General features: G+C 58.7%; 1 protein-coding gene across 9 annotated transcripts in view; it reads left to right on the forward strand.

The window, feature by feature from the left end:
* Positions 1-10,597, forward strand: part of NCOR2 (nuclear receptor corepressor 2) — a 186,626-nt gene that overhangs the window by 114,964 nt on the left and 61,065 nt on the right. For 7 of the 9 annotated variants that reach the window (XM_085321029.1, XM_085321033.1, XM_085321030.1 and 4 more), the window contains exons 14-16: positions 718-845; positions 1,729-1,901; positions 4,963-5,025. In XM_085321029.1, coding sequence (XP_085177155.1) covers positions 718-845; positions 1,729-1,901; positions 4,963-5,025 — 364 coding nt within the window. The remainder of the gene's footprint in view (positions 1-717; positions 846-1,728; positions 1,902-4,962; positions 5,026-10,597) is intronic. The other 2 variants (XM_085321031.1, XM_085321036.1) reach the window with 1 other exon arrangement.

A 10,597-nucleotide genomic window follows, 5' to 3' on the forward strand; every position in this document is an offset into this window, starting at 1 on the left:
GGCCTCGGGCCCCCGCGCCGCGCCGAGGGGGCTCTGCCGGCCCGCGGGCCCGGCCGGGCCGCCTCGGGTCGGGCTTGCCGCTGAGGAATCCGCTTTAGGATGTGCCCCGCACCCGGCGCTGTACGGCAGAATCGTTCCCCGCGGGGTGCGGGAAGCTCTGCTGTTTGGAAAGGGGCTGGGCAAGCCTGCGTGGATTTACTGGAGCGAGCAGCCTGGCGTTGGCCAGGAGCACGTTGGTTCAATAAATCATTTCCGTCGCTGGTTTTGACTTCTCGCTGAAATTCCTCTTGTTTGCTGCTCACCAGAGGGAAGGGAGGTCAGGGAAACCAGGCCTCCCCAGCATCCTTCTTCCTGCAGCTGTTGAAACAAAACCCAGAAATATTGTAATAACCGCGTCCCTCCCTGTAGCAACGCGACGCGCTTGGTGTGCGAGGGCGATGGCGGCAGCGTCCGGGCGGTCGTGCGCGCGGCTCAGCCGAGGGCGCCCGGCGGCGTTGCCCGGGGCGGGCTGGCGAGCCGGGCACCCGCCGGCGCACAGCTCCAGGCCCCTGGGGGCCCGCGGCCGGCCGCCCCGCGGCGCCTTTCCTCTTGGTGGCTGGCCCCCAGCGTTGTTCCGCGGCGGTTGTTTAGGTTGGCCCAGGTGCTGAGAGCTAATCCGCCTCAACGGCGAGGTTTGGTTTGGTTTGGTTTGGTTTTTTAATGTCCCTTGTTTTGCAGCAGCAGCAGCAGCAAATGCCCCGTAGCAGCCAAGAGGAGAAAGATGAAAAAGAGAAAGAAAAGGAGAAAGAGGGAGAGAAGGAGGAAGACAAACAGGACGCAGAAAACGACAAAGACGACCTGACAAAGTAAGCGACTCCCTCCCCTCCCGGGTCTCCTCCCGCTCCCGGGAGCGGTGTGCCGGGGCCGCGCGGGCTCGCGCTCCCTCCTGGGCCAGGGCTGCCCGAGCCTGGCACAGGTCTCCCCGGGCAGGCTGCGGGCGCCCGGTCCTCCTCCTCCCACACAGAGCCTGGGGGAGAGCCTGCTCTCCTGCTTGTTTCTCTTCCCTGCTGCTCCCAAACCTGGAAAACCACTTCCTGGTGTGGTTTTTTTTCCCTTTTTTTTTTTTTTTTAATTTAATCAACTCGCAAAGCCATTCTGGTCCTGAGGCTTATTTTGTTGTTGCAAGAGCCTCCCAGAGTCGGAGGAGAGAAGAAGAGCGCAGTCGAGCGTGGCGCTTCACCTTTAGTGTTATTGATGTCAACGTGAGAGCTTCCAGATCAAGGGATTCGACCAATTTTATAACTGCGCCTGCCTCCCCGCCTGACACTATCATAACTTAACGGGGAGCGCCGGAGCTGTGGCGGGGAGAGGTTGGCACGCGGGCTGCTAGCTATCTGTAATGGGCTTAATACTTGGTTTAAAAGAACATCTGGCTTCATTATATCTAGGCTGCTAAGACATTTACCAGCAGGTCCCTTTCAGGAAGATAAATGAGGAGGAGGCAGTGATGAATTTGAATGCCCTAGTATTAAACCTGTCTCCGTCAGGTCTCTGCGTGCGCTCAGCAGTGGAACTGCAGCCATCTGCAGAAAGCAAGTCCCACCACCACCAAACCCAGCCCACTTACGGCAAAGAAAAGTACAGACCCACTCCCCAAAAGAACAACAAAAAACAAGCAGAGCAAAAAACTCCCTTGAACTGAAAGTCAGGGCAACTTCACAATCGTTTCCTCCCTCTCTGTTTTTGCAGGGACAAGAATGATGACACGTCTGGGGAAGACAACGACGAGAAAGAAACTGTCACCTCCAAAGGCCGCAAAACTGCCAACAGCCAGGGCCGTCGCAAAGGCCGCATCACCCGCTCGATGGCGAACGAAGCCAACAACGAGGAGGCAGCGGCTCCGCAGCAGAGCGCAGAGCTGGGTGCGTAGGCGCTGGCGCGCGGTCCAGCCCCCCGGGGCAGCGCGGGACACTGTCGGCACAGGGTGGGCTCAGGGTCTGCTCCGCTGCCGGGTGCTGGGACGGGCCGTCAGCCTGCTCTGCTCCCTGTCCCCAAGGGCTTTCCTCCTCCACAGTCCAGCCTGAGGAATTCCCCCTTTCCAGGGAGGCGGTGGTAAGGTTTCTCTAATCTGTTAGCTGCCCTGTGCAATACCTCCAGACGAACCAGAGGCGTTTGCAAGCCTGGACTTTCCTGGCTGAGCGTTAATGTGTTTTAGGGCCTCCGAGGGAAAGCACTGCAGTAAAGAGAAAGGAAAGACTGCCTTTTTAGCAGAGCGTTAGGCAGGGCTGTGCCAGGCTCGTGCTGCCAGCAAGCTCTCCCTCGCTCCCGCACCTGGAAGTGGTGTCTCACTGTGCAGGGGCTCAGGCCTCGAGCACCCTCTGCCCTCCTGCAGCTGGGGGTGCCGGGGCTTTGCCCATTCTCCAGCCCTCGCTGTTTCCCAGCCTGCTTGCTCCCAGGGTGTTTGCAGTCTGGGAATCAGGCTGCTCCCTCGCTCGCCTATGCAGCTACCCCAGCACATCGAGGGACGTGGCGAGGAGGGAGCGGGCCCCGTTTGCCCCAGAGCCCCAGCTGCGGTTCAGCTGCAGGCCCAGCCGGCCGGTTCTGCGCAAACAGCAGCATTTCCCGTGTTGATCCCCATCACTCCTGCTCGTCTGCCCGCTCCCAAACCGGCCAGGCGCTGTGTTCAGCCCTGGGCTCTGGGGCAGCTGGGCTGCAGGGTGACCGAGCACAGCGGGAAGAGCCTAGGGGCCGCTTCGGAGGGAGAGCGAGGGGTCGAAGCACGCCGGCTGCAAGAGCAGGAGTCGTGCACACGACGCGGTGTCCGGCTCGGGGGGCCAGGCAGCGCGCAGGCATTCCCGGTGGCGTCGGCTGACCCGCGCCGTGGGCATTTGCCTTCTGTATATGCAGCACTGGTAGTGGTTGCCCTTGGAAACTGTTCATGTATTGCCTTAGAGGAGCAAATGCATCAAGGAATTTAGCCATTTTTCCCGTATTTCCCCTGTAATCAAGTACAAAATTATTACTGCGGTACCTAAGGCAAGTACGAATAAAAGAAGGGTGACTCCTCTTGCTTCCCTTCTCTGCAATTCCTGGCTTATTCTGTTCCATTTGCTATAAATCGTATCGAGGTGTTTTGCTTCTCCGTTCCTCTGCTGACAACTGGCTGAAGCTTTGATTGCGAGCGCTCCGTTTCATACAAACGATATAAATAGTTCCCAGCACTACGGGCCCTGATCTCCATCTCAAACTTGTTAAGCGATGCTGTGTAAAAGCAGTAGATAATGCCAGTAACTTAGATAGGATTTTTTTATTCTTTTTTATCCCAGTATCTTAGAGACCTCGATAAACTTCACTGTGAGCATGGAGAAAAGACTTTTGACAGTGTTAAATTAGGAAAAGGAAACGGATTGATTCCAGTGACAAATCTAAGCAATTGGTTACACTTTATGTCTCTCCAATAGTGCTTTAATTTAGGTTGGCTAAGAAAGTTATTGCATTTTAAATACCAATTGAACATTAAAAAACAACACAAAACCATATTGTGGTTTAACTGCAGCTTGCTGGAGCTCCCAGTAGGCATCTGTTACATAACTGCGCAACCTCAGTAAATACCATTAATCAAACCGAACAGGCCATTTCTTTGACATTTCTTTACCATACAATAACAGTATCTTAAAGCTGAATTAAAGGCCTTACGAAGCGCGTTTGGGACGCTTCGTTTTAAGTAAACGAACGCCGAATCCCTGAACCTGCCCGAGGCTGGGGGAGGTCCTGAGGTATCGATTTCCCCGTGCTAGCTGAGCAGTGGCGTATTGGCCCCGTTCCCGGGGGACTGTGTTTCTGCTGGAGGAAGTGACCTGCGCTGACTTACAAGAGGTGACACCTGCGGTTCTGCTCAGCCAGCTGTGAAGGAGATTCCTTATCTGGCTCCCAAGTACCTCGCAGGTCACGGGCATCAGAGCTAGATCTGTCCTCTCACGGGGTCTCAGCTTCTCTTAGAGCTTCTTGGAAGATGCTTCTTTCTCTCCTCGTCCGTATCCTTTAACCTAACCTATCAGCCTGTTTTCCATTTTAAGGGGATGCTGTCAAAACATCTCTCATCACTGTTGAAATAATGCTTTGCCTGTTGTTTAGAGTAATAACCCGTTGGCAGCCTGGACCGGAAATCTGTTTCCTAACCGAGTTGTTTTTTGCCTCTGACTCACACCCTGGTTTGTTATTGTAGGGTTTGCTCACGAGTGCCAGACTGCCAGCAGGATTATTGCGTAGCGACCGCTGCGTGCAGGACCTCGGTGTCCCCAGCGTTGGGCGCGGGGTGGAACAGAGCGGGGAACGTTAGGTGCTGACGCCCATCTCTTCCTCTCGCGGCCAGAAGAGCACATCCCCCTCCGAGCAGCGTTGCCCTGGGGCCTTGCTCAGCTCGTGAATCGGCCGCGGCCCGGTCGCTCCCGGGTCCGAAATGTCCGAGCGCCCGGTGACAGCACACACTTTCCAAGGGGGCCCGTTGTCAGCAAGGCTGCCCGCCTTGGTGGCCCACCAAAACCTTAGCATCAAGGTGACTCCATCTCTCCCCAGCAGGACGGTCCCACCCGGCGCCTGCCCCCTCCAAAGCAGGCAGCTGATGGTCGGTACCTGCAGTTCGCGGGCCGGAGCGCACGGCACTGATTCAGTGAGAAGTACGCTGCCTCCCTCGAGCCATCTGGCTTCGCTGCCAAACCCAGAGAAACCAAAGCAGAGGCCACGTGGGTTGTTGAAGCGTGAAAGCGTTGAGAGTCCTTGCTAGAAGAGCCTTGCCCCGGAGAAGCACTTCTGCCCTGCAGGCTGTTGTGTCGTGCGCTGGGGCCAGGGCCTGAGACGGGGTGTCCACCTAGGACTGGCTGGTGTTGGGACCTGCCTTCTCCCGCGTGCGTCTGACCCCACAGAGCTTCACCTGCTTTCCGGCCCTCGTGCACTGACTTCTCTCCTCCCTTCCCTCCCTCCTAGCTTCTCTGGAGATGAACGAAAGCTCGCGCTGGACGGAAGAAGAAATGGAGACAGCTAAAAAGGGTGAGCTGCTTGTTTGCTTCTCCCGTTGGCTTCTGCCAGACCGGGCTGGGGACGGGTGGCCTTGGAGCATGGGAGCTGGTGCAGCTGCCGGTTTGTCCCCAGTAAGCTGCAGTGGGAGGCCTGGGGGAGGCAAGAGGGGAACTGGGAATGGCGTGAGGCTCGCTCAGTCTCTCCCAGCCCCAGGAGTCGTGCTGGCACCACGCAGGCCGTCCGAGCCCGTGGGTGCAGCGGCTCGTGGAGCCCCAGTTGTGGTCCCCGAGGCGGGGGGGCGCGGGGTGGAAAACGGGGCAGACACCTCACGAGTTGCCTTCGCAGCTCCTGGCGTGCCTGGCGCGAGGCTCGCGGCGCTCGGCGGAGGTCCGCAGCCCCTGCGCGACCTGTTTCGAGCGGGCCGAGAGCAGCCGCCCGCGCTGCTGCCTCTTGCCCGAGCGCTGCGCGGGCGGTGAACGCCGGCGCTCGGCGCTGCGGGGGCAGCTGCGGCTTTCCCGTCGTCCCCTCGCGGGGGTGGGCATCGCCGCGCCGGCGCTGCGCCGGAGCCGCCTTCGGAGCGCGTGTCGGCGAGCTCAGGAGGGCCCGGGGCTGCGGGCAGGAGCGCGGTGACTTTACATCCTGGAGCTGATTCAGAGCCCTTTGCTGAGACCGTTTTTAAAAAGTGCTGAGTGTAGCACAGCCCTTCTTGCCACTTCCCCCTCCTTCGCGCGGCTCTGGTGCCAACTCTTTTACGGCTTTAATTTTTTCCAAAGTCACGTCCTGTTGATGCGCTGTCGAGTTCACATCCCCAGCCCGTGCATCCTGCTTGGATTGCTTCTTATTCTCGTGGCCTGGTGAGGATTGTAAATGTGAAATTAAAATGGAAATGAGTGTCGTTTGGGGATGGCAACTGCAAACAGGCATGTTAGTGGCTTCAGCTCTGTTTGGAAAATGCACCTGCTGCAGGGATGTTGATTATATGTTCTGGAGCTCAGGCTTCCCAGGTGCCGATGGGAGCCGTGGACTTGGATTACTTTGCCTGTGAATATCCCAAAGTGTTTGGCTCACTCTCCTCTAAGCCGTTCCAACCCTCTTTACAGCCCAGTGCCAATCTTGTGCGTTGCTGAGCGCAGCTTTCTATAGATGCAGAACTTAATAGATAGACTTTAATCAAGCGGGCTGGCCCGGAGCCAGGTGATGGGGTGAGCAGGTGCTGAGCAGGGGAGTGCTGTCGGAGGGATCTTTTCTGAGCGCTGCTTTGTTTTGGAGATCGCATCTGGTTGTAAAAAGTGCCTCTTGCCATTTTATGCTGTACGCTGGAGGTGCACTTAAGGAGTCTTAAACGCGGCCGCCAAAGCCTGCGTGGAAGGTGAAGCGTGGGAGCGTGTAGCGGTTCTTGCTGCTGCCTGAGCTGAGCCGTGGCCGTCGCTGCAGCCAGGGGGGCGGCGTGGGGCAGGAGCTTTGCCTGTGCAAACCTGGGTTGCTGAAGTAGTGTTTTCCAGTCTGTAACAACCTGGGAAACTGAGACTTCTACGCCAGACTTCTGCAGAGAACCCGAATTCCCCTCCTTGCCAGGAAGTAGCCGCGTTAATGCTTTGAGTTGGCTCTTCGTGGCATTTCCAGGGGCTGGCACCCTGGGGGTTTCCGCCTCGCGGCGCTCCGAAACGGCCAAGATAAGCCGCCCCGACCGCGCTCTTCTGCCCCTTCCCGGTACTGGTGCGAGGCCGATCCCGCCGCGAGCTGCGCAGGGTCGTGCGAAGCCCCGTGTCTGTGCTGCGCTGTGCAAGAGTCGGGGGCAGGCTGTAAGGGGAAGCAGGACAGCGAGACGCCGAGGTCGAGCGGCCTCGCCGCGCCGCGGGCCGCAGGGGCGCGTTCGGCGGCTCTCGACTGGCGGGGCAGCACGGAGAGGCTCCAAGCCGGAGGAGGCAGGACTGTGTCCGTAGGGAGAGACGATAAAGGGGAGCACCGCGTTGTTAAAGTTAACTGGGGGAACGAGAGCCTAGCGGGAGGACAGTTCTTGCCTAATGACACTTTTATTATGCAATAAACTTTGATTCACTAGTCTGTCAAAATGTGCCGGGATTGGTATAATTACGGGGTAGCGTGTTTTTCTGATATTGTCTCCTTTCTCTGCGACTGCGATTACAAGTTAAAAGCAGGAGGCTTTGGTTAAGCGGAGTTGCTCTGTGATTCCCCCCGTTTCCTCTCCCTCTCGGGGGGCGGTGGCGGAGCCCGAGCCGGGCGGCAGCGCCCGCTGCTCTGCCTTTGCCGCGGCGGAGGCTCCGCGGCGGGACCGCCGCTGCTCCATAAAAGGCAATGTTTAGCCAGCTACCGCGTTGGGGGGACCCGCTGGCACCAGCCCAGCGGCCAGGAGTTAAAGGTAGGCTGGGAGGGAGCCTGGCGTTCCCACGCAGCGGGCGAACGCCGAGCTGGGACGGCCCGGGAGGTTTATTGCCCCCGGCCCGTCTATCTGGTTTCAGAGTGGAGAGTGATACGTGCCTGAGCGGGATTATATTGCAGGGCTGCCTGCGATAGCAGGGGAGCTGAACTTGATGAACCAGGAGTTTTCTGCGTGGCCTTCATTACTCTTTAAAGTCTAGTATCTGTTCTCGTCACGGCGCTGGGTTTTCCCCTCCCCGAGTCTAACAAGTGGTTTTGTACTTTGAAAAGAGGCCACATGAAAATGGCAGTTTCTTGCTCACCTGAGTTCCTCCCGCGCTTTGCTCCGCTCGCTTCAGGGGCAGAAGCAAAATCTCGCTCTCCTCGGCTTTCCTCCGCGAGGCCGGGGCTGGAGGAGCTGGGCAGGGCTGTCTGCTCCGAAGGCACCGGAGACAGTTGGTGTAACGAGGTGAGAGAAGAGGGGTCTGGTACAGGCAGCCCGGCACCACTGCTCCCGCGGTCCACGAGGAAGGTGGTGGTCCACAAGGATGCAGGTGGTCCCTCAGGGTTTCGCAGCTCCTGCACGTGCAGGGCTGGCAAAGGAGACGGTTTTGCTTACTTTCAGTCTTCATAAACGGACAACAACTGAAAATAGTGTTTTTGGAAGGGGCTGAAACTCTTTGTGAAATCGTGTCAAATGCAATGACTGGTTCTGGCACGGAGAGGGCCGAGAGGGGCTGGCGGGCCGGGAGCGTGCGTGTTGCTCTCACGAAGCATTTTGACGTTTATTTCAGCATGTAAGAAGCCAGTGTCAGAGAGTTAAATAAGCTATGGAAACCTCTAAATAGTTCATTTTGGGTGGATATAAAATATTTTCTTGGATGCAGAAGATACTCTTTTGAGGGCTGATTTTCAGTTCTGCCAAAAATCAGCTTAGAAAGTAAGATGAATTTCGGATGGACCTAACTGTGTTTTTTCCTCCCAGTCTCATTTTGTCCGTGGAATGAAAAAAAATGCTGTTTTTTGTTTAATATTGATTTCTTCAGCTTAACACATTACCAAACGATAGAAACATAGAAACCAAAGCCCACGGCAGAAACCAGCTATCTCCCCGTGCTTTTGAACGTAGCAGTGTTTTAGTGTGGTGTCTCGCTGCACAAGATCATTTTGGAGCTTGAACGGGTGTGTAAACACACGTGCACAGGCGTGCGCCCTTCCAACCCTAATTTGGTTTTGCACTGTTATTTTGAACCAGCAGCTGGCTGGGTGGCGGGGGGAGGTATATCTGCGTGGGTCTTCGCATTCTTCCTCCATCGCTTCTTCCTGGCAGGACAGCCTTTGCTCTTAAAAGGAGTTGGCTGCAGCCCGGTGCCTGGTAGGAGATACTGTCTCCTTGGGAAGCCTGGATTCAGCCCCTGCTCTGCGGGTTCCTCCCTTCATCTCCCTTGGGCTCCTCCTGAAGCCTTCCCCTCTTCAGCCTGAAATATTTACTGCTGTAAAAACCTGCTGATGGTAATGAAGTGTGGGCTGGAGAAGCTGGTTTGCAGCCCGTGCTGTTCGCTGCGTGTCGTCCCTCTCCCGGGCCCTGCCGGGTTGGCGGTGGAGGTGGGCACGCGGCACGGGCATCTGCCCGCGCGGGGGAAGCTGCGTGCCTGCCCTGAGCTTGCGCTGAGTTTCGTGCCTGCGGCGAGGCCGTGGATGGAGATTTTGCCGGGGCAGACGGGGCAGACTGAGTGCTGCGGGAGCTCCGAGGCCTGGGCCGGCCGCGTCTGCCCCGGAATAGGCTGTGCTCGGCTGTGATCCTTTCCTAGGCGCCCCGGTCGCGCAGCATCCTTGCTTTGGCTTTGGGGCCGGGCGCTGGATTTTGCCCCACCGTTGATACAGGTCGGCTGCGGAGTTTGGCTCCGGGCCGGGGCTGAAGCCTGTCCCGTAGCCAGGGCTGAGTCAGCCGAGCGCTGGTGGATGGGTTGGGGCTTTCTTGGCTCCCTGGCCGAGGTGTTTCCCAGCACACTTCGAACGCCGTCCCCCGGGACGAAGCCCGTTCGCCATCGCCGCCCCGGCTTCCCGCAGTCCCCCCTCCCGGCGCTGCGCTTTCTGCCACAGTTGGCTGAACGTTTCTTGTCTATGTAGGAGAAAACTGTGAGGATTTGCTTAGCGAGTGTCAGCACATGAAACACAAAAGGCCTGTCAGGGGGAACTGCTGGTAATTACTATAATTTACAGCCTACATTTTAATTTTGAGCATTATTTTTGCAACAAGAAGGGAGCAGAAATAATATCCAAACCAGGTGAGGAAAGAGAGCCGGGCTCGGGCGGCGCGGCCGCTCCCGGGGGCGAGCTCCGCTGCGCGTCCGGGGCCTCCGGGCGCAGACCCGGCCTCTCCCGGGAGGCAGCCGGGAGTTCGGGCGAAGCGCGCGAGGCTTTCGCCCTGCTCCCCGGGCGGCCGGGCGCGCCGAGGCCGGGTGCCGGCGTCGCCTCCGAAGGGGAGGCCGGGAGCATCCGGCCCGCTGCCCGGAGGGAAGAGGGAGATAGCGGGAGAGCCGCGTGGGACCTCGGCGAGACGTGGTGCGGGGCCGGCTCCCGGCGCCGCCGGCCGCCGCGCGGGCTCCTTCGGGCCGACCCTCTCCCCGCCGGGGCTGCGGCGTCTCGGCCCTGCCCCGGCCCGGTCCCCCGTGCCGCGGGGGGCGAGAGGGGCCGGAGGCACCGTCAGGCTTCGGGGGGATGAGCTCACACACACACACATATATATATATATATATACATATATATTCCCCCCCCCCCCGTAACGTCGCTCTGCTCGTCCCCGCGAACTCCCGTTAAGGGACCCGTTTGCGTGCTCGCCCCCTTCCCGCCCCGAACCCCTCCGCTTCGCTGGGTGCCCGGCGGCGGTCGCTGGCATGCACCTCCCCGAAAGAAAAGCGCCTTTGATTCACTTCAGAGCGGAGGAAACTATTAGCCGAGCTTTGTTTTCCTGGATCGCTCCCCCTGCCGCTGACATTCAGGCGAGAGCGAGGGAGACGGAGAGCGAGCGCCAGGGAGGGAGGAGGCGAGTGCCAAGCGGCCGCACCCCTTGTCAGCTTGGGCCGCTGCCACGTTCGTTATTAATGCTCTGTCTAGAGGTCACATTCAGCCGAAACGAGCCCCGGGTCAGCCGGAGGAAAAGATTAGCGCGCGCCCGCCGCTCCGCCGCGCAGCGACGGCGGCACCGGCTCGCCGGCCCTCG

The sequence above is a fragment of the Rhea americana genome, unplaced genomic scaffold (genome assembly GCF_003343005.1).
Source record: "Rhea americana isolate MKP2758 unplaced genomic scaffold, rheAme1 scaffold_68, whole genome shotgun sequence".
Lineage (NCBI taxonomy): Eukaryota > Metazoa > Chordata > Aves > Rheiformes > Rheidae > Rhea > Rhea americana.